The sequence below is a fragment of the Borostomias antarcticus genome, assembly GCF_949987555.1.
Source record: "Borostomias antarcticus genome assembly, chromosome: 30".
Lineage (NCBI taxonomy): Eukaryota > Metazoa > Chordata > Actinopteri > Stomiiformes > Stomiidae > Borostomias > Borostomias antarcticus.
The window spans coordinates 4,355,634-4,381,397 of NC_140263.1; the positions used below are offsets into that span (position 1 = coordinate 4,355,634).

At 45.2% G+C, this 25,764-nt stretch overlaps 4 protein-coding genes across 4 annotated transcripts in view; 3 read left to right on the forward strand and 1 right to left on the reverse strand.

Annotated features, from left to right (window-relative positions):
- The window catches only part of ccdc80l2 (coiled-coil domain containing 80 like 2), a gene marked incomplete at its 3' end in the record, with an annotated part of 8,003 nt that extends 1,071 nt beyond the window's left edge, over positions 1 to 6,932 (reverse strand). Inside the window, exons 1-9 of the mRNA XM_084460159.1 lie at positions 6,855 to 6,932; positions 5,687 to 5,874; positions 5,183 to 5,257; positions 4,158 to 4,913; positions 3,050 to 3,206; positions 2,685 to 2,818; positions 2,441 to 2,595; positions 1,518 to 1,621; positions 410 to 490 (exon numbers count right to left, since the gene is read on the reverse strand). Of these exons, the coding sequence (XP_084316285.1) occupies positions 410 to 490; positions 1,518 to 1,621; positions 2,441 to 2,595; positions 2,685 to 2,818; positions 3,050 to 3,206; positions 4,158 to 4,913; positions 5,183 to 5,257; positions 5,687 to 5,874; positions 6,855 to 6,912 (1,708 nt within the window). The 5' untranslated portion in view covers positions 6,913 to 6,932. The remainder of the gene's footprint in view (positions 1 to 409; positions 491 to 1,517; positions 1,622 to 2,440; positions 2,596 to 2,684; positions 2,819 to 3,049; positions 3,207 to 4,157; positions 4,914 to 5,182; positions 5,258 to 5,686; positions 5,875 to 6,854) is intronic.
- Positions 6,933 to 9,691: 2,759 nt separating this feature from the next.
- cUnh5orf63 (chromosome Un C5orf63 homolog) lies at positions 9,692 to 10,807 on the forward strand (the record flags this gene model as incomplete). The annotated part of the gene is made up of 3 exons (XM_084460160.1): positions 9,692 to 9,766; positions 10,468 to 10,524; positions 10,637 to 10,807. The coding sequence occupies 3 exons, from the start codon at positions 9,692 to 9,694 to the stop codon at positions 10,805 to 10,807; spliced, it is 303 nt and encodes a 100-aa protein (XP_084316286.1).
- Positions 10,808 to 12,368: 1,561 nt separating this feature from the next.
- On the forward strand, positions 12,369 to 24,348 carry fpgs (folylpolyglutamate synthase). The gene is made up of 15 exons (XM_084460046.1): positions 12,369 to 12,543; positions 14,808 to 14,936; positions 15,614 to 15,667; positions 15,816 to 15,880; positions 16,166 to 16,280; positions 16,637 to 16,714; positions 17,236 to 17,297; positions 18,358 to 18,460; positions 18,956 to 19,033; positions 19,566 to 19,713; positions 19,826 to 19,909; positions 20,528 to 20,678; positions 21,190 to 21,265; positions 21,359 to 21,425; positions 22,381 to 24,348. Exons 1-15 carry the CDS (start codon positions 12,418 to 12,420, stop codon positions 22,761 to 22,763), a joined length of 1,719 nt encoding a protein of 572 aa, XP_084316172.1. The 5' UTR covers positions 12,369 to 12,417; the 3' UTR covers positions 22,764 to 24,348.
- A 395-nt stretch (positions 24,349 to 24,743) lies between these two features.
- cskmt (citrate synthase lysine methyltransferase) lies at positions 24,744 to 25,627 on the forward strand (the record flags this gene model as incomplete). The annotated part of the gene is made up of 2 exons (XM_084460232.1): positions 24,744 to 24,824; positions 24,957 to 25,627. The coding sequence occupies exons 1-2, from the start codon at positions 24,749 to 24,751 to the stop codon at positions 25,625 to 25,627; spliced, it is 747 nt and encodes a 248-aa protein (XP_084316358.1). The 5' UTR covers positions 24,744 to 24,748.
- Positions 25,628 to 25,764: the final 137 nt, after the last annotated feature.

Sequence of the window (25,764 nt, forward strand, 5' to 3'; positions counted from 1 at the left end):
TTTCCAGCCATCCTTAATCCAAAAATAGTTCTCCATTGTTTACCGTTGCTATAGGCAATTTAATGCCAGCTGACAGCCGTTACGGAGTGATACCTCCTACTGGTGATTTGCCCGTTGGTATATCGTGGTTATTGGCACGGCTCTGAATGTGTCTTAGCCAATCACAATGCGCAGTCAGAACTAGCTGTTGTATTACTAGAACGTTCACTTATTGTTGATACTCAGAGCAGCCATTTTGATTTTGAGGTCGGGGTTGTGTTCAGGTGAGGTTCCAAGGTGGAAATCCCAGTTCAGACAGCGTTCCAGATTATATTTCTGCCAGGGAACTTCAAAAGTTTGAGTTCCTGAAAGCAACTGGAGCCATTAGGGTGAGGTCAGGGTCAAGGGGTAAGGGTCAGGTCACACTCACCGTTGAGGGGGAAGAGCTCCACAGAGCCTGAGGCTGAGGTTCCCGATCCTACCAGCTTCAACAGGGCAAAATGGCGGATGCCTGGCGGAGATAGAAAACAACATCAAGCTGAATAATTAGGAACTGAATCGAGATCCTCTTCCTCTAACACGACTGTATTACAGACAGGTTATAGAGGTGTTTCAGAGAAATGGAAAACGATAAAGTGGATACTTCCTCTTACAGAACCACAGTGAATGATAGATAACTCAGACAGATTATGTAGTTTTATTGTTAATAGATTAGACCCTTCCTTTTTCGCCTCTCATAGAGAAGTGCAGGCTGTTTTTTTAAATAAATAAATTCCGGTTGCGCAGAACCTGCCCTGCCTAACAGATTTTGATTGAATCAAAATATCAGGTTGGAAAATAATTTGTTACTCCCAAGCGATGCCCTACCCACCCTCTCTCTTGTTTCCCGCATGTGTGAGCGAAACAAACGCACCCGCACGCGAAACAAACTCACCTGCGCGATATTACTCAATAGTTGTGAGTCAGTCGAGTTAAGGTCTTTTGGGGCAAACACAGGCATGTTACAGGTATGTGGCCACTGGCTAACATTAGTAAACATGTTACTTTTCATTTTATAGTGATATATTCACCTTTTGCTAGTTGCTCTAACGCCAGAATCAGTCTCTCTCCCTCATGAGTTTTAAAGGTGGGGTAGGTAGTTTGACATCAACAAGGCCTCCGATTGGTCATCTTTTTCAAAAGAACCCGCCCCTCCCTCCTGTCAATCATGATGTAGTCCCTCCCTCCAAACATGACTGGTAGGTGTGGCGAGTTAGAGACCCTGATTGGTCAATACATTCGGGCGCAGTGCATTCTTTGAATCCAAAATTGAATCCAATTTTACCAAATAAAGCCAAAAGCAAACTACCTACCCCACCTTTAATATTGTCCTTATTGTGTAGGTAGCTAGTTAGCTAATGTAGTGTGGTACTGACAGTCCTGTAAACAGAGGTACTGACCCATGTGACAGTCCTGTAAACAGAGGTACTGACCCATGTGACAGGCCTGTAAACAGAGGTACTGACCCATGTGACAGACCTGTAAACAGAGGTACTGACCCATGTGACAGGCCTGTCCTCCGAGGGCCTGGAGCTGCTGCTGGAAGGAGTAGTCGTCCTCTGAAGGGGTGGAGAGGATCAGCAGCCTGCGCTTAGAGATGAACCTGGAGGAGAGATGGAGAGATCAACCTGGGGGAGAGATGGAGAGATGAACCTGGAGGAGAGATGGAGAGATCAACCTGGGGGAGAGATGGAGAGATGAACCTGGGGGAGAGATGAAGAGATGAACCTGGGGGAGAGATGGAGAGATGAACCTGAGGGAGAGATGGAGAGATTAACTTGAGGGAGAGATGGAGAGATGAACCTGAGGCAGAGATGGAGAGATGAACCTGGGGGAGAGATGGAGAGATGAACCTGGGGGAGAGATGGAGAGATCAACCTGAGGGAGAGATGGAGAGATTAACCTGAGGGAGAGATGGAGACATTAACCTGGAGGAGAGATGGAGACATTAACCTGAGGGAGAGATGGAGACATGAACCTGGAGGAGAGATGGAGAGATCAACCTGGAGGAGAGATGGAGAGATGAACCTGGAGGAGAGATGGAGACATTAACCTGAGGGAAAGATGGAGAGATTAACTTGAGGGAGAGATGGAGAGATTAACTTGAGGGAGAGATGGAGAGATGAACCTGAGGGAGAGATGGAGAGATGGAGAGATGAACTTGGGGGAGAGATGGAGAGAATTAGACTTGCCATGTGGAGATAGTTCACCATGTAGTGAACTACCTAGGGAACGGAGAAAATGTAGGGTACATGCACTGTTCCCTGCAAATCAAGGTGAATTGTGGGTAATAAATAGTGGACTGTATAGGGAATGAAAATTCTGTGGAGAATTCGGACACTACAAACAAAATGGCTGACGCGCTATATAGTGGACTACATAGTGAATAGGGAGCGATTCCGAACACAGCTCTAGTGTCTACCTGAGCAGGGAGTTGTGCGGTCCAGACTGCTGCTGGGTCCTAGTGCACGCCGCCGCTGGGGCTTTCCTCTCCCTCTCCTTCTCCAGCTGCCTCGAGGGGAAGCTGTCAATGAACTCCAGCAAGGCAGGGGGCGCCGGAGGGTCCGTCAACACCCTCTAGGGGAGGAAGGTGAGGAGACGGTCATGCTAAAAGTATTTTAAATAGTATTTGGACCCAGGTCTGACACCCAGAGGCGTGTGTTTACCGTGGGTTTGAGGTCGTAGTCTGTGATCGCTACGGAGAAGTCCTGGGAGGACAGTTTGAACTCTGACCTCAGTTGGGAGATCAGGTCTGGGTCTGAAAAGTGCTCCGGCAGGGAGCTGAATGCAGGCTCTGAATCTGGAACACACATACATACACACACACACACACACACACACACACACACACACACACGCACGCACGCACACACACACACACACACACACACACACACACACACACACACACACACAAACTAGGTGTTAGCTGTTACTATAACCTACATGGTTAATAAGAAATACAATTAAATAGTTCACACACACACACACACACACACACACACACACACACACACACACACTATCGCACCCAGCTGGTAGTGCTGCAAGCTGAGGGTGGCACTGTGGCCAGAACCCAGGATGGTGGCCATGGTGACCTTCCTGCGGGCGAGGTCACAGAAGTGAAGGTTGTTGTTGTCCCTCTGCTGGGCGTAATGGGTACTGCTGCTGCTGGGACTGGTGACCACCTATACAAATGTACACACTAGGGATGAGATGGTATACCGTAAAACCGTGCACCGCGGTATAAAATGTCCACGGTATTAGAACCGTGACATTCCCTGTGTTTACGGTATTACGTTTACGCTATTACACAATAATGCGCTGCTGAAACTTCACATTTCAAGTTGAATTTTCTAATTTAATATAAGCTTGCTATTAATAAACTGACACACTAATGTTCAATAAGGCTGTTTCCCTTCAAATAAAATACTTGTTTTTTAATGTGTGTTGGGGAGGTGAAATGCCGTATACCGTGAAATACCGTAAACCGTACCGTAACTAGATACCGTACTGTACCGTACCGTAATGCAAAAATCCATACATCATCCCTAGTACACACACATGGACAGGTCAGACAAGTAATATAGAAGACAGGTAGACTGACAGACAGGTAGACTGACAGACAGGTACACCAAGAGATGGGTAGACTGACAGAAAGGTAGACTGACAGACAGGTAGACTTACAGATAGGATGACAGACAGATAAGTAGACTGACAGACAGGTGGAGTGACAAGTAGACCGAAAGACAAGTAGACTGACAGACAAATGGACTGCACTTATACAGCGCTTTTCCACCTTAGCGGCACTCAAAGCGCTTTACAATGGCCTCTCATTCACCCATTCACCACACACTCACACACCAATGGCGGTAGCTGTCATGCAAGGCGCTAACCTGCTCATTGGGAGCAATTTGGGGTTAGGTGTCTTGCTCAAGGACACTTCGACATGTGGACAGTTGGGGCTGGGATTCAAACCACTGACCCTTCGATCATTGAACGACCCGCTCTACCAATTGAGCTACAGCCGCCCCGACAAGTAGATCGACAGACCGGTAGACTGACAGACAAGTACAAAAGAAGGAAGGTAGAGACACACACACACACACACACACACACACTGATGAGTCATTACTTACGAGAAGTCTTCTATTCCCTTTCAACGCTTCCACAAACTCCTCCATGGCCTGCTTGTCCTTCTCACTCGACTCTCTACTCGACTTCCTCCCTCGTCCTTTACCCTTCTTCTTCTTCCCCTCTTTCTTCCCTTTCCCTCTATTCTTGGAGGCGTTTTTCTCCGGGGGTTCTCCCTCTCTCCTGCCGTCATCCTCTCGTCCATCCTTCTTGGAGACCCTCCCCCCAGACCCGGCGTCCCCTCCCGGCTGGTATCCGCTGGCCTTCCCTCCGTCCTGCCCTGTAGACACGCCTCTGTCTCCATCATCGGAGGTCTTAGGCTGGCTCCTCTGGCTCTCCTCCCCAAAAGAGTTAGTCCTCCACCCATGTCCTCCCTCCGCTCCGCCCGCATTGGCGGTCTTCTTGATGACGAAGCGCGAGCGACCGCTGAGGATGTCCCGAATCTTATTCCTCAGAGCCTCTTTCTTGCCCTGGGTAGGCGGCCTCCTCGGCAGGGGGACCGTTGTGGTCACGTTGCCCCGCCTCTGGGGACTGAACGCCTTCCTCGTCTTCGCCCGGCCCACCGCCACCTTCTTCCTCACCACCAGACGCTTCCTGGTGACCTTACACTTCAGCGGGGAGCCCTTCCGGGTCATCTTCTCCAGCTTCCTCATGGGCAGCTGGTCGATGATCTCCAGGACCGCCTCCACGCGGACCGGGTAGGGGAACCGCTCGCTCACGCGCAGGTTCTTCTTCAGGATGAGCATGGAGAACGTCTGGTCCTGGTGGGGGGGGGGGGGTCAGGGGGGACAGTTACCCACCAAAACACACAAAACGTTTTCAGAAATGCGTTTAGGGTTGTGTGAGATTGCAGATGGTAATGTTAGACATAAATGTTTAGAAAACTTTTGTCTGTAAATCTTTTTCTTGATAGCTAGGGAACTCCAGTTGTCAGATGGTGTTTCCAATGCTGGAGCGACCACACCAGAGTCCGTACCAGAACTACAGGAAGTGTCTTGTCGCCCTGGGCAACCCTCAAAGTCATCGGTACCTGAGTGGTGAGCTCCAGGTAGTGAAGCATCTTGGAGACGGTATCTGGGTCCAGGCTCTCCACTGTGGCCTCGCCCTGGAAACAGCATGTGCATCTACATAATCAATACTTTAACATCCAGATTATCACTACTATCAACATCTAGATTATCACTACTATCAATATCCAGATTATCACTACTATCAACATCCACATTATAGTGCACTATATAGGGCGTCAGCCATTTTGTTTGTAGTGTCCGAATTCTCCACGGAATTTTCATTCCCTATATAGTCCACTATTTATTACCCACAATTCACCTTGATTTGCAGGGAACAGTGCATGTACCCTACATTTTCTCCGTTCCCTAGGTAGTTCACTACATGGTGAACCCTATATAGGGAATAGGGAGTGAGGGAACGAGGGAGCGATTCCGAACACGGCCCTGCTAGTCCTATCTGTAGACTGGTCCTACCTGTAGACTAGTTCTACCTGCAGATTGGTCCCATCTAGACTGGTTCCTACCTGCAGAGTGGTCCTGAGGAGTGTACCCTCCATCATGGCGTTCTGGATGATGGTGAGGATGAAGGTGTCCCTCTCGGCCAGACGGCAGTTTAACCCTTCCTGCTCCGAGTCCTGTAGCTGCTTCGCCATCATCCGCAGGTAGTTATCACCGTGGGACGGAGCTGTGATCACCCACAGACGGTTTTTACCTGGGGGGGGGGGGGGAGAAGGGGGACCAAGAGAAGGATTGGTCAGTAACGTCACGGTCATGTTACAACAAAGGTTTGAACAACACGCATTAACTTATGTGTATTTACTGAACATCCACTGATCACTTGAGAAGTGTCACGTGTCTCTTGAAGGTCTGTTCAACCACCTCTGTTCAAAATCTCACAGCATCCATACCTTGCCACACACACACTGTATACGCATCTATCAGCTGGTTTTCATGTTTGGGCTTGTGTTTTTGTGCATGGCTACACGCACCAGAGAGAGTGAATGCCAGGTTGTCCCCAAAGCGACTAACAATAATTGCATTTAACGTAGGAAAAGCCAATGTACTACTACTTGCCAGAACTCACAAGTGCATCTTCTCTCTAAAACAAGTGACTAAGAGCATAATCTAGTGCTGAAGGCAAAGTGCAAGAATAGCAATCTAAAGTACAGTGCAACGGCCCCAGCTGAGATCTGTCCATGCATGTTGGCTCTCTATAGGTGCAACACCCAGACCTACAGTATGGTCTGGCTTCACACACACAGGTAGAGAACTAGGAAGCCCTTTCAATGTACTGTCTTCAATGACACATTCGTTATAGTCTAACCTAGGAATAGTGCTTGCTTCCACCCTTGCAGTATTCGTCCCTTGCTGGGTTTTGTTCTTGGGTCCTCTGACTGACTACAAACACGCGTGACCAGCTCCCATAACAGGGCTGAGTTTCCCAGAGGCATCGTAGCGCTACGTTCATCGTAAGCTATGGCGTTCATCATAGCGCTACGATGAACGTAGCGCTACGATGCCTCTGGGAAACTCAGCCCAGCTTTAGCTAGCAATTTGATGGTGAGTTCAACCAGTTCAACTCAGCTACACAATGCTAACACAATAATCTGCGTTTGGGAAACCTATCCAGATGAACGCCGTATTATTCCATGTTTCTCAATCTCAACTTCACCTCCCTGATGTTTGACCCACCTGAAAAATTCACCAGGAAGTCCAGCTCAGGATCCATGCCGGCTGCAGGTTCGTCCATCCCCCGGTGCCCCCCACCGACGCTCCCATCCACCCGCCCCTGACCCCGGTCCTGGCTGAAGTGGCCCCCTCCAGGGTGCTCTGGGCCTGGGGCCTCCGCCTGACCTCGACCCCTGCCTGGCCATGCTGCAGACAGCCATGGACTGGAGCTCCACACGCAAACCAGCAAGGTCCAAAACAGATGAGGCATAGTCTATCTGGGTCGGTCAGTCAGCCAGCCAGCCAGTCGGTCAGTCAGTCAGTCAGTCAGCCAGTCGGTCAGTCAATCAGGTAGTCCGTCAGCCTGAATGCCAGTTTCCTGTCGTCACAAACGCTTTACTCCAGGTTGCTGGTGATGCAGGGGAAGACCTGTAGACCTGGCACTAGAACCCTACAGAACCTTGCGACTACAGTAGAACCCTGCTACAGAATCCAGGATCTAGAACCCTGCACAGCTGAGGCTGAGACTCCTAAAGAGCAACTAACCGGCTGCTAACCAGCTGCTGACCAAGACTGGCTCTATGCTCCACACACACACACACACACACACACACACACACACACACGCTCCTCCTGGTTCACATTACTGCTGTCTTGTTTAACAGGAAACTCCTGGAATGTCTTTGACTTCAAAGCATACTCTTGGAGGAGGCTTGGCTACAGATAGAGAGACTCCCACCAGACGGACACGCTGGCTAGGGAGCAGGAAAGAGGAGAGGAGGGGAGGAAAGGAAGGGAGGAGGGGTGGAAGAAATACTGTAGGTTGAGAGGAGCAGCTGAGGACTGACTTGAGAGGGAGGTGGAGGGGAGATGTAGATAGAATGAGGAGAGAGGAGGAGAGAGAGAAGGAGAGGGGAGGAGAAGGAAAGAGGAAGAGAAGGAGAGGGGAGGAGGATAACTAAGAGGAAGAGAGAAGTTGAGAGAGGAGGATAGAGATAAGGAGAGAGAGGAGGAGAACGAGACAGGAGGAGAGAGAGGAGAGAGAGGGAGAAGAGAGAGGAGGAGTCTATGAGACTTTCTATTACTGAACAAGAGTTCGTTATCATCTAACATCAATGTAAACACAGCATTTTATTGGAACACAATGCACTATGTCTGTGTGTGTGTGTGTCTGTGCTGTTGTATGGTTTCAGAACTGACACACATGGGGTTCATCACTGCAGACAGCTCTTGGCCACCGTAACGCAGGTCAGGTCACCATGTGGAACACACACACACACACACAACAATATTACATAACAACATAACAAACAGTAATCACCCGGGGGCCAGATAAGTGAGCTGTAAAAATTCTTCCCTGACCCCTCTCAACAAGGCGATCCAGCAAGCTCCAGGAGTATGTTACTTGATATGTTGCATAGCAATCGAGTGTGTGGATCTCAGCTTCCGATAAGTTTTTCTTCTTTCTCCTCTTGGTTGCCATTGCTTTTTCTCCATTTTTTGCTCTCCACACATTCCTTTGCACAGGTGGTTTTTATGTGTAAATCCTTGAATGTGCTCATTTGCATAGTTACATTTGGGCTTAATGTGGGTGGGCTACAACCATATGGTTGTGTTTGGTCTTGTTGGCAGATTTATCAAGTGGAGATTTATCTCAGCTGTTCTTACACATGTTTGGCTGTGGTACAACATGTTTGGTAAATCCGAAAACGGTGTACATTTTTTATGTGTACGGATTCCTTTTGCGTGTATCCATTTTGTGTGTGTATCCACCTTTTTAGTAACAGTTTTACACACTTTTTGGATAAATGAGGCCCCTGGTTATTAAAAATGTGCAGTGCATTTTAATACAACGATGCGAATCGTCCCACTAGAGGGCGCCTCGTCACTTTTCAACTAGGCCCTTTGATTGACAGCACATTGACCAATCACATTTACTTGGAACAGGAAGCAAAACTATATAACACCAATGATAGGCTACTTGTATTCGTCCCATTGCTACACGCGTGGATGTGGCTCTGCGTGTCACGCGTTGTCAAACCAGGACGTCCTTCGAGGTGAGGTTTCATAAAACATTTAATCCTCAATCTCTCGTAATTATAACTCCCATCGCCATAGCCTGCATTGTCATGCTTTAGAAACTAGGCCATCGACCAATCAGTTCAGTATCTACAGTAAGGGGGCGTCTACGCAATAGATTGTTTTGCACGTGTTCTATTAACCCACTGCAACATTTTATATGCATGTTTACATACATAAGGAATGCATGTTTGCACGTCAGGCTAATTGCATTTCCCCATCTGTGGTATAATGTCATTCAAATTCTTGAAATGGTGTGATATTTTAAGCACCAGGATATAGCGGATATAATTTGCTGGCTATACGTGCATACATGCATTATATGCATTATTAATGCAATATAATGCATTATTTATAAATGCATTAAATATGCATCTTAATCAATTGATGACTCGTGTGTGTACAGTAGCCTAGCCCAAATCAGGCAACATGTAAACCTAATCAAATGTAATTTAAGTCATTTCAACTGCAATATCTCATGCAAAGTCTGTTTGACAGCATCATGTATTACTAGCAGCCATTGACACATAAAACGTTGTAATAATTGCTCAGGTTTGTACACATTTCTGCATGTGCAATATAGGACAATCTGGATTAAGGTGAAACATTAGTATGTTAATCCACTGATTAGAGAGGACATGTTTAACTATCACTATGCTCACCTCAGATGTAGAATCTGTGCAAAGTTAAAATCAGTTTCTCAAATGTAGGCTTTATCATTTGTGATGGTGAGTTTGTGTTTTTGCAGAATGTACTGTCTGATATCACGGACTGTTCATCGAATGAGAGGCTCTGCTCATCTGCCAATCAGACTTTTCTCTCAGAAGGAACTACCTACTCTGACACTCTTTACCAAGGTGACATTTAATCATTGAGTCATATACACATCAGATCAAAAAAATATTATTGTAATTCAAAATTAACTGTAAATCATGATCTTGAGGTGACTTGAATTGGTTCAACTGCCCACCTGTTCTTTTCAGTGGGGTACTGTAGCTGGCTAAAAGCATGTAGTGTAGGTTGGTCATGTGCGTTGGCAAGTCAGAGGACTCGAGATCAAACTCAGTGTGCCGGTGGGCTAAGTGAGGGTGGAAGCGATACTGCTGAGCGATGAAGTGACACTAGTGACATGATGATTTGAAATGACTGGGATTACTTCACATCTGTCTAATCCAAAGGTCTGCAACCTACAGCTCTGAGTGGAGTGGCTCCTTGGCTTTGACTAAATTATATGGAAATTAATAACTCAAATAATGTATTACTATTACATTTATTTATGTATTTATTTATTTATTAAATAAATGGTCATGTTGGCATTCAAGTTAGATAACTAGCTAGATACTGTAGCAGCAGACAGGCTAATCCAGCACAAATTGGTGCATAAAAATCTCCCATCTTGGGGGAGGACCCCCAGACCTTCCCCCCCTGCCCCCTTCCTGGGTGCGTCCCACCAAGCCTGAAAACACAACACTGCCCTCATTGTAATATAAATAATTATATATTTATTACTTTTGATAGTAAAGGTTCCTAACCCCTGGTCTAATTCATCCATTTTCAGGACCCGTGTCCATTGTGTGATGAAGCTAAAGAGGTCCTTGAACCATATAAGCACAGGGTGAGTATAGCTTTAGTTGAGTGGAACAAAAAATCTCTAGTCTGTATTTTGTTTTTAAAAGGTGTTATTAGGTGTGATTTATGTTTTCTCTCTCCTCTCTTGTTTCATACAGTTTATATTACAGCAGGTGGATATCACGCTGCCGGAGAATAAAGTTTGGTACGACAGGTACAAGTATGACATCCCAGTGTTTCATCTGAATGGACAGTATCTGATGATGCATAGAGTTCACACTACTGCTCTGGAAAAACGGTTGGCAGAAGAAGAGGAGAAAGGACAATAAAATTGAATGTTTTAGATTTGTGTGTTCATGTTTCAATGTCTTCAACTTGTTATATTTGTATTAACCCTATTGAAATAAAGGTATTTTTCATAATTCTTGTTATGAGGAGCTATTTATTTATTCCTTGAATTCAAGATAGAAAACTTTAAACTGAGGCCACTAGGATGCGCCATGGTGCCTCGTATTGTGCCATATCATCAGAGAGTATGGAGTGCCAAGAGGGGAGAGTCAGGTGAATTTTTGGCACCCGCCTGACGAGGGTGCTCATGTAGCGTTTCCGCCGTTTAGCAGTCTTGGGTTAAAGGTCAATTGAGTTGATAACTGTATTTTTTCCCTGCAGTGTAAGGTCTATCAATTGCACACTCCTTACAGCAGATGGCGATCTTGTATTATGTAACTGCTCTATCCATGCTCTCAACAACCTCACTCCACTCGTCTCCCATGTCTGACGTCACACGCTAGTGCCGACCTTTGAACCCGCCCACAGAACCGAATGGCTTCTGTTTTTAGAACCGCGGAAGTTGTAAAATGCTAATATTCGCCTTCTCCTGCTACCCCAAACATATCCTAATATATATAATCATCATATTAATTATCATATTAATTACTTGACAAACATATGATCGTATGAAGCCTGTTTTCTAAATTAAATTATTTAACTGACACAGTAGCCTAATATAGCCCAATATTATTGGCATTAAGAGTAAATATCATAATTATTATGTAAGTATTTTACTTAATTAATATATGAAGAGTTCATTTGATTTGTCCGTTTTGATTAATCATTTTTTCAATCAAATATCTATCAAATGCAATATTTGATTTAAAACAGGATTGATCTAAATGTATCAAAACGGACTTATCTGTTTTTTGCAAAATGAACTCTTCATATTATTTTGCCTTCCGTCATTATTATTATTATTATTTTATTTTATTTTTTTTGAGTACCTTTTTTTTTTTTTTTTTTTTTATTCAAAGATGCAGAAATATACAAAGCAATGTATACAAAATATAACTATATATATATATATATATATATATATACATACACATACATATACATACATACATACACATGAACAAAACACAATACACCAGGGGAAAAGCTCATTACATAAAGACCTCAAAAGCATTACGGAGATACCAGGACTTGGAAGCCTTTTTGTTCATGGAGAATTCAATCGAATCAAAGTACAAGGACACTTCTTTTATAAACACAAGAAAAAGTGGAGTTCTTCCAGTGAACTTACATTTGTGAATATGAAATTTAGCAAGGAGAAGAATAAGATTAATAATATAGAATTCACTTTTATAGTTAAAATCTATGACCATGAAGCCAAACAAAACATTTTCAAATAAGAGTGAAAAGTTGCTATAGATATGATCAATTATGTATCTAGAGAGGTCCTTCCACAGCATGTTTGTATGGGGACAATACCAAAACAAATGGAGAACGCCTTCCGTCATTATGGGGGCGGGAGGGACTCAACCAACCCGTCAGAGGAGGCGTGGTCGTGACTCAACCAACCCGTCAGAGGAGGCGTGGTCGTGACGACAGAGACGGGGATCACCCATATTTGGCCCGGTGGCTTCCTGAGTCCCTGGTCCCCATGATGGTGCGCTTCTCCCGCGTGTGTGCGCTCCTCCGGCCCCAGGACTGGGCCAACCTCTCCACACGGCCATTCAAATACTCAAGCACCAAGGCAGAACCACGGCTTCCCAGAATGGAGTATCAGGTACAATTAATCTTCTTTTAAACTCTTAAAATGATGGTTAGCCTGTAGCATTTGCTAGGCAACGTGCTAGTCCGGTTTAATCCACCACCAGCCGGTGAGTATCATAAATCTGTCTAGTTTGGTGCTTATTATGGGTCATAATTCACAGTTTTTAGCTCATGTTAGCACACACGCACCTTGTGCTGTTATAGCAAGCCCGTCTGCTAGCTGCTGGTGGCTAACACACTGCCAGGAGCAATGGCTGGCTCGTATTACATCAGCTTGGGTTGGATTATTGTATAAAATGCCACGTTTTTCTCATTTTACGCACGGCCTTTACGCACGGCCTTTAGCTGGGTAAAGTTAGTTATAGTTAAACTTGATGCTAATCAAATTAGCTAGCTAACTGTTCTGTCCTGAGATCTTTCACGTTAGCTTTGAGGTGCTGGGTTGTTGTTAACTTTATGGACTAGTTATGCATTCTGCTATCAACATGTTAGATTTGTACAGTATGTGCTCTGACATGCACCCTGACATGCACCTAAGTTCACTTGACATGCACCTAAGTTCACTTGACATGCACCTAAGTTCACTCGACATGCACCTAAGTTCACTCGACATGCACCTAAGTTCACTCGACATGCACCTAAGTTCACTCGACATGCACCTAAGTTCACTCGACATGCACCTAAATTCACTTGACATGCACCTATTAAGTTCACTTGACATGCACCTAAGTTCACTTGAGATGCACCTAAGTTCACTTGAGATGCACCTAAGTTCACTTGACATGCACCTAAGTTCACTTGACATGCACCTAAGTTCACTCGACATGCACCTAAGTTCACTCGACATGCACCTAAGTTCACTCGACATGCACCTAAGTTCACTCGACAGGCACCTAAATTCACTCGACATGCACCTATTAAGTTCACTTGACATGCACCTATTAAGTTCACTTGACATGCACCTAAGTTCACTTGACATGCACCTAAGTTCACTTGACATGCACCTAAGTTCACTTGACATGCACCTAAGTTCACTTGACATGCACCTATTAAGTTCACTTGACATGCACCTAAGTTCACTTGACATGCACCTAAGTTCACTCGACATGCACCTAAGTTCACTCGACATGCACCTAAGTTCACTCGACATGCACCTAAGTTCACTCGACATGCACCTAAGTTCACTCGACATGCACCTAAGTTCACTCGACATGCACCTAAGTTCACTTGAGATGCACCTAAGTTCACTTGAGATGCACCTAAGTTCACTTGACATGCACCTAAGTTCACTTGACATGCACCTAAGTTCACTTGAGATGCACCTAAATTCACTTGAGATGCACCTAAGTTCACTTGAGATGCACCTAAGTTCACTTGAGATGCACCTAAGTTCACTTGACATGCACCTACGTTCACTTGACATGCACCTAAGTTCACTTGAGATGCACCTAAGTTCACTTGACATGCACCTACGTTCACTTGACATGCACCTACGTTCACTTGACATGCATCTCCAGACAAGTGTCCCCATGGCACGAACAACAGCCCACTCTCTTGGCAATAGTCACTAAAAATAAAACCCATGTATTATTAGATGACCTATGTAAGCAAAATGTAGCTAACAGTAACAATAACATTATTAGCAAAATCTCCATTGTGCCTCTTTTTGGAGACGCTTTGGAACTCTGAATTAAATTGCAGGTCAATAAAATGTCAATTTTCTGAAAAAAGTAATTGTGTTTCTGAAACTATAATCCGAAATTGTATCAGAAGTTGAACTTGATATGAATATTGAGAAGGCTGTGGAGAACTAACCAAGCAAGAAAGAGTTTAAAAAGTAATAGCTCAAAAAGTAGGAAAGGTATCAACATGAGTACAGTAACAATAAGCTTGTCATTTTGAGCATTTCAAGCTGTGATGTAATTTAAACAATGAGCAAGTTGTGAAAAGTATACATGGTATCCAAATATGAGTATAAAAGCATCAATAAACCTGTCATTGTTTCAAAGTTTGAATGCAAGTTAGTATCTAGCTTAAGTCGGGACTGAAAGTAGGCTATATCATAATAGTTTTATTAGTACAAAAAAGTCACTACTATTATTAAGCTTGAACTCATATGATTAGTTAGAAAAGCTACTGAAGATAAACAAATTAATAGAGAGAAAGAAAGAAAAGTATGGTATCCTTTAGGTGATCGAGCAGGGATGGAAGTCTAGTTAGTTCGTTTCTAGTTTAGTTAGTTGTGCCCTAAACCATGAACCCTGTGTTTGTCTGCAGGACGCAGTGTGTACCCTGAACACCCTCCAGACCAACGCCAGTTCCCTGGAGCAGGTGCGACGGGAGCGAGGCCACCCCCAGCTCCAGCTCCAGGCCATGAGGCGCTTCCTGGAGAGGGCGGGCCTAACGGTGAGTCTGGCGCCATCATCTGACTGCTTCTACTTGGCAGAGGGGCAGTTATCTGGCCAGGTACCTAGGACTGGAAGAAGGAAGTGATTAAGGCTGATAAGACACTGTAATGTTCGGCAACTGCGCTCCCCATTGAAACGTATGGCACCGCACTAACTTTTGAGCTGTTAATTTTGCATTTTTTGCATAACTTGTCGCTATGTCTACAGTTTTAACAGCTCATACACATATTATATATTGACATTTTCACACAACTGTGCTGATTCGTACAATGTAAGTATTTAAGCTGTGTGAATTTGTGTGCATGTGCAGCCTCTCTTAAAGGTACAGGCACCCTTTTATAACTAATGTGGTAGCACAGAACTCAGCCAAAGTGGAACAGAGATCTTCACTGGTGGGGGCCGGTGGGTAGCCCAGAGAGGCTACCCACATTTTAAACATCGGCATCGGCCCAGAATTTTGCAATCGGTGCATCCCTAATATTAATTACAGGCTCAGTCCTGTATTGATGAAGTATCGTGAAACAGTTCTTCGTTTCTCAGTAGTTCCTCAGCCTTGGAACGATTTAAGCTGCACGGTAAAAGCGGACGTGGCTGGTGTAGTTTTGTTTGACGTGGTCAACGTTTTGGTTGTAAGCAGCGTGATTTAAATGGTTTCTTGTTTGCTCTGGTTGAAAGGTGGAGGAGCTTGACCATCTCAATATCATACATGTCACTGGAACCAAGGGCAAGGTGAGTGGGACACGGCATCTGTGTTTGCACTCTTTCTGTGTTGTATGAAACTCAAAGGTTGCACAAAACGGATTTGTATATACGGTACTTTGTGCTTATTAAATTAAATGTCATCGTAATTGTCACCGACGTTTTCTTCATCTGTTAGGGATCGACGTGCGCCTTCACAGAGCAGATTTTGAGAAGCTACGGATTTCGGACGGGATTTTACAGGTATTGGTCCTTTAGGGCAAGGTCATTTTTCATTCATGGTCAGATTGTGAAAGTGTAACTTATAAGCTTTCAAGTGATGTGCCATGCATTGAAATCTGCTAATATTTGAAGAAGATAAAACCCAATGCTAATAGCTGGGGAACCTCATAACATCAATGAGGTAAACTGTAAACTCGTCATGCCGTAACGTGAACATATTGTTTTCAACGGATGTAAGCTAGAGAAATGGTTTGTGTGTATTTTACTTGCTAAATATGAAACGGTATTTCTCTTTTCTCTTTGTAGTTCACCTCATTTGGTACAAGTAAGGGAGAGGATACGAATTAACGGACAGCCCATCGGCAAAGAGCTCTTCACTAAATACTTCTGGCAGGTCTATGGACGACTGGACGAGACCAAGGTAGGCCTGGCGAAATTATCGACATGTTGTGAATTCATTTCGTAACGATGCTTTTTCAAACGATGCCTTTTACAGCGGAGTGTAAAAAGTCTGGACTCTTTAAGAACATGAGGACTGATGATTGAGTTTAGCATGTCTGTCTTAAGAATGCCAGGATTGATTGATTGAGTTTAGTGGGAAAATGCAAAACCTCGCGTTTCATAATGACCAGAGCACGGTCATCATGTGACTACACACTTTAAGTGTCCACAGTTGGGAAGGGCTTGATGTCCTGTGCTTTAACCCCCTTGGTGGCTCGATATCTGTGCTCTGAAATGTCTGACGGTACCATCCTGTTGAACTTTAACCCTTCCTAGACTGCTAACGGGGGTACCATGCCCGCTTACTTCCGATTCCTCACCATCCTGGCCTTCCACATCTTCCTGCAAGAGAAGGTAGGTCACCCCGACAGGAAGTCCCTTTCTCAGCCCTTACTCAGTCACTGCCGTCAATTCTGACTGGACGAGCCACAAAGAAACATCCACATCTGCAAAGTTGACGATACGTATTGTGATGTTTCTGTATGGCGATATATTTTGGCACGATATATTGTTACACCGCTAGTGTCTGGTGTCCTAGAGCGTAACACCCCCATCCACCATGACAGCGTTCAACTATCCCGCCGTATCTCCGTCACTGACGAAGTGAGTCAGCAGTGAGGGAACTCCCTGTGCTGGGAAACGTATAACTCCCCCCCCGACGTTTCCCTCGTCAGATGTCTCGCAAAGAAACGAGTCAAATAGCGTTGGAAATCCTTTCAAATACTTCCACGCATTTGCATGAGTGTGCATACTGCAAGGTGGTTGGGGGTCTCCGGGTTCCAGCATCCCGATTTTTAAATCGGTTCGGATTTTAAATCTCCTGTAGTGTTGGTCTGTTTGTAAAGGCTGCTGCTTGTCCTCTTTTTGGCGTATAGGTGGATTTAGCCATGATTGAAGTTGGGATCGGCGGGGCGTACGACTGCACAAACATCATCAGGTGAGACGCCATATTCAGACCTGCAAACTTGTCACCTTTTGGCTACGGTCACCTTTTTTATGTTAACCGTGGTCGTTTCAGTGAATCTAGAGGGTTTTAGTTTTGTATGTCGTCACCTTTTTCACTACTCCAGAGTTATTATATTATTTTGTGAAACTTGATGGTTTGGTGGAATTCATTAATGAAAATGAAAAGGGCTGTGTTATGGTAGAGAAGTAAATTTCTGTACCCTTTGACGAGCAACTAATACATGCCATAACACTGAACAAAAGTGTTTAAAAAAAAAAAAGATTTAAGACTGGTTTACGCAGCCTTGTAGAACTCCAGAGATGGATCTCAGTAAGCATTAGCGTTAGCCTCATGTTGATCTAAGAATTAGCCCTAGCTTGACCACGGTGGAATGTCCCCTTTCTGTAGCGTTACACACTGCCCCTCGCTGTACCCCCTGGACAACGTCCAAAAATGGAGATTACCATAGCGTACACACACACACACACACACACGTTAAGCCACCCCTCTTGTGACTGGATTCGGGAGGTTCGCTCCACACAGGAAGAGACGCCACAGCTGAATGCTTCACTCTCCCTGGACACTCTGGAGAATAGACAGTTACAAACTTTAACGTGAAGGGCCTCAAAATAAAATAATACATTTTTTAAAATATATGAGTTTAAATATATGCAACATTAGAAATGCAGCATTTATGTCATTGGAATACAATAAGTCATTGAGTTATGAGGCCTCCTTTTGTTCAGTAACACAATCTTACACAGAAACAGAGTTGTGACCAAGGGCTCTAATTGGGTCACGCAAAAACACAGTCACTCATCAAATGCTAAGGCAATAGGCATGCTGGAATTAAGCAGTAAACCACGAGAGGCCGTGTGTTATAGTGATTTTATAACAGCTAGTTAGCTAGCTAACAGTTGTTAGGCACGACAGGAAGCGGAACCTCGAGTGGTTTATTGCTTTTAACCAGGTTAGTTCTTGAAAGCCATGTTTGCTCTAACTGAGTCCTGACGGTGAGCTGTCCTCTCTCCTGTCGCTGCTGCTCTGGCAGGAGACCGTGGGTGTGTGGTATCTCCTCCCTGGGTATCGATCATACCCAGATCCTGGGGGATACCATGGAGAAAATCGCCTGGCAGAAAGGGGGCATCTTCAAGGTGAGAGCGACGTACAAATGTGTCAAGACTCTTATCCCTTAACCCTTTTAACCCTGAAAGTACAGTGACAACATTTTGAATATTAATTGGATTTTCCCTATAATACTAGAAAGCGCAGTTTCTCAGCTGTCAGCAAGTGTTGGAGTAAGGAATTTTTTAGATTTGTTAGATTTTTTTTTTATATTATTAAATATTTGTTAGATATTTTTTAAATGTTGCCGGTGACGTGGTCGTATCGAAAGGGTTAACTCGTTTTGGATGATGTTAACCATGAATTTGCCTTTGATTTAGACACGGGTATTCCTTTGTTTTTGTGCATGAAGCTACATTCTCCGGCACTGCACATCTTGTTCTTTGCACCTAGGGAAAGTTTCATTTTGAAAGGATGCATATCGGTTTCAACACACACAGTACTTTGAAGGACACTGCAGTAACAGGTCTTCCAAGCACAGACATGGCTGTTAAATCCTCCTGCTTTTCCTTGCGTTTTCTCAGCCAGGGGTTCCTGCCTTCACTGTGAAGCAACCTGAAGGGCCAATGACGGTTCTCAGAGAGCGGGCCAAAGAGATCGGGGTGAGCTGACCCTCAGAACACGGAGATATGAGGGCATGGTTTATGGCTTGTTGCCATATTGTTGCTTTATCCAGAAGCATTCATGTTCATGTTACTTTACTACTACTTTACTTCTACTACTACTACATGCTACATACTTTACTTCTACTACATGTGATTTTCCAGTCTTAAGTTGTTTTCAGACCAAAAAGTGCGCTACGAAAAATAGCGTTCCACGCATTCCAAACAGAATTTGCGCACAAAAAAGCGGATTTATGCAGACGGGCTCTTCAGCAGGCTCTCGTGCTGTGCTCTCAGCATGTTCGGCTTGCCGTCATTTGATTGTGTCTGTCAGGCCAGAGAAATCCGCAGAAAAATCAAAACATTTGCGGGAAAAAATAATTTAGCTTTTGGAACGAGGACATTTTGCGTTTGGTGTGAAGAGACTAATTGACAAATATGGGTTTTGATTTTATTTTAGTTTTTTTTGCACGAATATTCGCGTTTTGGTGTGAAAATACCTTCGTTCGTTGTGTCCTGTGTGTGGCCTCAGTGTGCCCTGCGGGTGTGCCCAGAGCTGGACCAGTACCAGACGGACTCGGACCCGCTGCGTCTCGGCCTGGCCGGACAGCACCAGCGCTCCAACGCCTCCCTGGCTCTGCAGCTCAGCCGCAGCTGGCTTCACAGACGCTGCCTTCCTGGTGTGTGAGTTTATGTGGCCGTGTGTGTGTGTGTGTGTGTGTGTGTGTGTGTGTGTTTGTTTGTTTTATCCAGGCAGTTGGGAGAGTTCTCAACCTGTTTTTCCCCTCACAGACGAGAGCCTCCCTCCCCCCACCCTGGAGAGTGCGGTCATACCCCAGGCCCCTGGCTTCCAGCCGAGCCCCATCATGGCTAAAGGTCGGTGAAGCAGAAGCTCTCACACACTCTCCCATGTCGTAACGGTAGCCCGCCAGTGAGCAGGGCCGGAAGCTTCCGTTATCTCTGTGCTGACCAGCGTCATGGAGTGGTGCTGATGTTTACTCTTGCGCTAGTGGATTTTGTGCGTGGCCGCGCAGCTAGTATAGCGTTCGTCAGGTTATCACTCCCTCCCTTACTCCCGACAATGTTGGCCTGCATCTCTCTGTTGGCACCACAAGAGGCAGTAGTCCCAGCACACCAAAAATCAAGAAGGACACCAAAATCAACCCGTCGATCTCTCTCTCTCTCTCCTCTCTCTCTCCTCTCTCTCTCTCCTCTCTCTCTCTCTCTATCCATCCATCCATCTATCTATCTATCTATCTATCTATCTATCTATCTATCTATCTATCTATCTATCTATCTATCTATCTATCTATCTATCTATCTATCTATCTATCTATCTATCTATCTATCTATCTCTCTCTCTCTCTCTCTCTCTCTCTCTCTCTCTCTCTCTCTCTCTCTCTCTCTCTCTCTCTCTCTCTCTCCCTCTCTCTCTCTCTCTCTCTCTCTCTCTCCCTCTCCCTCCCTCTCTCTCTCTCTCTCTCTCTCTCTCAGGGTTGGCGGACACGGTGTGGCCCGGACGTACCCAGACTCTGACACACAGGCCCGTCACCTACTTCCTGGACGGCGCCCACACCACGCGCAGCATGTTGGCCTGCGTCCGCTGGTTCATGGAGGCGGCCGCCCAGGAGGAGAGGACAGCCGGGTGAGAGAGGGGCCGACGTCAAACTTTGACCTTTTGAAACAATATTATAATCTGATCATCTGTAGGCTCATTGCTCCCTTTGCAAAAAATCACAATCGTAAACCCAACAGAGAATGTAGTTTGGAAACCCTTAACATAATGGTAGAAATCCACTTAGGATTGAATAATTAGTTACATTACAGTAATTTAGCTGATGCTTTTAACCAAAGTGACTTAGAATAATTGCATTTAACATTGCAATGGTGCTACTACTTGCTAGAACTCACAAATGCATCTCCTTTCTAAAACAAGTGACTAAGAGCATAATCTAGTGCTGAAGGCAAAGTGCAAGAATAGCAAACTAAAAATACAATGTTGTTTTTCGACAACCTGGAAGAACATTCTCCTTTAAGAGGGAGGATCGTGGTAGTACGTCTACTAATCCATCTACTAATTATCTACTAATCGGTGTAATTATTAGTTGAAAACCTAGTACACTTTTCCTGACCATGATGCTTTGCGTCCCCTACAGCGGCCCCGTGGCCCGGGTGCTGCTCTTCAACGCCACCGGAGAGAGAGACTCGGCGGCCATGCTCAAGCTCCTGGTGGTGAGACGCGCGTCGGCGTGATGTTTGGTTCGCCCACGGCGTCGACCGTCACGCCAGACTCTCCGTTCTAACCAGCGTGCCTTCTTCTTTCAGCCCTGCCATTTTGACTTTGCCGTGTTCTGCCCCAACATCACCGAAGCCATTGCGTCCTGCAACGCAGGTGAGGTCGTCGTGTTAAGGTTTAGATGTACGTTGAGTGTTGAGTGTCCCTTTGATGATTAGCGTAACAGGGGGCGGCTGTAGCTCAGTTGGTAGAGCGGGTCGTTCAATGATCGAAGGGTCAGCGGTTCGAATCCCAGCTCCGACTGTCCACATGTCGAAGTGTCCTTGAGCAAGACACCTAACCCCAAATTGCTCCCAATGAGCAGGTTAGCACCTTGCATGGCAGCTGCCGCCATTGGTGTGTGAGTGTGTGTGTGAATGGGTGAATGAGGCCATTGTAAAGCGCTTTGAGTGCCGCTAAGGTGGAAAAGCGCTATATAAGTGCATTTACCATTTAACATGATCCAAGTTAGCGGAACTATGAGCTTTGAGAGAGGTAACCAATGACTACCTAGCTGTGTTAAACACTGGTATGACGGCGTTCTTATCTCCTGTTAAAGTCGCACCGAAACGGACGTTTGAGATCATCTAACTTCTGTAGTTTGACGTATTTCCGACGCAAACAAGCTATGAGGGCGGGACATGCGTTTAGAGGAATTTGATTGGAACATTGACAAGTGGACGGGTTTTAAGAACTTTAGACAGATTCGATAGGAGGATAGCGTTGATTGACGGGCGGATGTCGTGAGATTATTGGCCTAAAATCGAAGGTACCTGTTGTCGTCATTGCACGTGACCTACCATTTTCCAGGAAGTAAGAAATGATATACTTTGATATAAGATTACAACAAAAGTAGAATTTTTGCATACATCGTTGAATAGGTGAACACTATGACCAATTATGTGAACTAAAATGGGACAGAATGCTTTTTTCATTTCAGTGCGACTTTAATACTGTCACACTCCCTCTGTGGGATACTGTGGATCAACATGGCGTTAATGTCTTCCTTCTCTCTTCCTCTCTTTCCATCCCCCTCTCTCTCTCTCTCTCCCTCGTTCTCTCTCACCTCCAGATCAACAGAACTTCAACGTCTCCGTGGAGAACATGCTGACCCGTTGCCTGGACAACCAGCAGAGCTGGCTCCTGCACAACGGCCAGGAGCCCAACCCGAACCCGGGCGCCGAGCTGCTCATCGGCGGCGATCTCCCCCTGGTGGCCAAACGCAAGAGCGACAGCCTGGTCTTCCCCTGCATCCTCAGCGCCCTCCAGTGGATCAGCCAGGGAAGGGACTCTATCCTGGTGGACCCGGGCAAGAGCGTGGTGCCGGTCAAGCCCAGCGTCATGGAGAAGGCGGCGCCGCTACGGGAGGCGGCGGGAATCCACGTCCTCATCACAGGAAGCCTCCATCTTGTCGGAGGGGTGTTGAAACACCTGGACCCTTCCACTGCCTCATAAACATACATGGAGATTATCTGGGTGATATGGAGTTAGCGTAGTGTTCCTTGTGGACATGAGTAGAATATCTACCTGAGCTTAAGTGCTGAGGTATTATTCATGGGAGGACCAGTGGTAGCTAGGTTTACTGGTACGTAAGATGTTGTCCAACTCCAGTGCAGGGTCATCCTCGATCGACGCCGCCAATCCCAGAGCCTTCTACTTAGTCTAATTTGTAAATAGACGGCTTTGGCGAGTACAACTCCACGCCAAACAATTTATCCTGTACCACCCAAGCCTTATGTTCAAAGACATATCAAACCGAAGTCTTAATGTACTTGAAGCCAAACTGTTTACATGGACTCTTGGGGAGGGTCGTGTGCTCCTCCCAAATGTGACATGATTATGAAGTCATTGTTTGCATAATATTGTGTTTTACAGTAACGGCTCGTAAACAGTTGGGTCAAAGGCCGTCTACTCTCTCTCAATGGTGCCGTTCGTTTGTGTGCTGTTGTTGGTGTCAGTTGGAGATGAAGGGAGAGGGTTGCAACACGAGCTGTTAATTTTCTTGCATTGAAAGCAGTCGAGAAGTCATATTTTTATATCGTAGTGGGACTCGTTATCACTAACCATTTTAAATGTACTTCAATTTCACATCACATGGCCTTTCAGTGGTACAACTCGCACATCTGTCCTTAAGAAAAGAGGTAATATTAATATCCCTAAATTAATGTCATCAACCGAGCGAAACGCCAGGGCATTTCCGTTCACATCACGTAAGCTCTGTTGTAAATAAAGCGTAGCAATTATTTAAGTATTTGCTGCTGCTCTGTACCTCTAATACAGTAGTTCAAGTATGATGTAAACAGTCATAAGTCATAAGATAAAGTCACAATGCTACACTCATTCACGTTGACAATAGTAATGTGAGTACTGTGTCAAACAAAAATGGTTTATCTTTGAGAAAGGTACTTGTTATGCAACGCTTGTTTTGGGAGCTTTGAAAATGTCATCGCCTTGTAACCGCGTCCTCAACATGTATGTACTCCAGCGAATCGAGAGATTTAGGGATGGCGTCATGTTGGAAAGAGCCTCTCGGGTCATTTGCCAGGGACCAGTATGTTGCCATGGTTATCCTTGGTGTGGACCACTGAGCCCAACACTAGCACTTGAGTTTATCGCCCAATTCCAAAATGATCCTTTACACTGCCTGTACGGATGGCAATGGTGTCATAGTAAGCTTTAGCAGATGGATGTTAAGGAAATATGAACCATAATCTCAATTTAACACAACTTTTTTTCCATTCTTTACAATGCCCATCCAGTATTTTTAGATTAATAATCAGGTGTGCAGAGGCGTCACATTTTGGGGACAGGCTTGAAAGCGACGTCCAGGAATAGGGCATTCTGTGTAGGGCCACTGGACTCCTGAATTACTTGTTTACAATTTGGACCATCAAATGGGGACAAATCAATCTAAATTAAAGCAGCTCCCTATCAAAGCTGACGCCTGCAGCGCGCCATAGGAGCGTCAAATGAGGGGCTTTAAAGTCTTAAAATGTCACCTTGTATACTTTTTAATGTGTGCAATAAATACGTAATTTATAATGAACACAGTGAGGTGAGATGTTTTAATTGTTCTGCGTTTTGGTGAATAAAAAAAAAAAGATTGAATACAGAGGAAGAGGCGAGAAGAGGCGAATATGGAGCTGTTTGTGGATTTAGCGCCCCCTGGTGTTAGTTATACAGAATACAGCCGAAAGCCTGTACCAGACATACAAAAATGAGTCATAGTGAGGAAGTTATATAAATTAGATAAAAGCGAGGCGACGGGGGCCTATTTCTACGTTGATTTGTTGTCCTAGTCCTCCATTAAACGTACCTTGTTGACGCTAATGAGCTTCAAATAAATGTAGAAATCTATTTTTCACTCTGGCGTGTAGCTACTGACACGCATGCGCAGTGATACTTGTGTCATTCGCTCAAACATGGCGTCCGGGTTAAACATGCTTTCAAAGTCGTACAGGCGTTTAGGGAAGTCTATTATATCGACGTATTCAAGGAGCCATTCTTCACTCACAAGTATGTTTGGCATGAACACTAGCCTGTAATGTTATACTATCACGTGGACTGTATGGTTAATGTTGCTAATGCTGATAATTGATACAGAAAACATGTTCTAATCTCATTTATCTCATCCTTTGATTCCTCTAGCTGAACTAATAGAGAACATGGACAAAAAAGCAACATGGGACCGGTTCTACACCGAGAACAGCAGCAGAACCCCTAACTTCAAGAACTTTGAGTGGTTTTTTGGTTTTGACTCAGTCAAGGACTTCATCTTACCCCTGCTGCCTCATTCTCAGACCCTGCTCAGAGTGCTGGATCTCGGCTGTGGGACCTCTGCCTTGGGCCCCTGCATATACAAGCATTCCCACTCTCCAGTTCAAGTGACCTGCGCAGACATCTCCCCCATCGCTGTGCAACTTATGCAAGAACATACTAGAACCAAAGTCGTAGAACCTCAGAATCCATCTTCCAGGCTGGAGTTTTTAGAACTGGACTGTACAGAACTTCTCAAACACTATGGTTCCGAGAGCATGGACCTCATAATAGACAAGGGTACCACAGATGCCCTACTAAGGTCAAAGGACGGGAGAGGCAAGGCGAATCAGGTTTTAAAGCAGTGTCTGACTGTGTTGCGGAGCTCGGGGTCTCTTCTGCAGTTCTCTGATGAGGACCCGGACGCTAGGCTGCCGTGGCTGGAGACGGAGGGCCGGGAGCCGGGGCTGGTGGGCGCAGACGTAGGGGTGCAGGAAGTGGGCGAGTTGAGGGGAGTTTGTTATTACTGCTACCAGATCAAACCACGCCGTGCCACACAGTAGCGACTCTGTTGAGTTTGAGGTCTTGTTATCAGGGAGTGGAAAGTTGATGTTGTGATTACGTGAATACTATGAATTAATTAAAATAAACTTCATATAACTGTGTCACTACTGTATGTGATTTACTACTACACTACGGC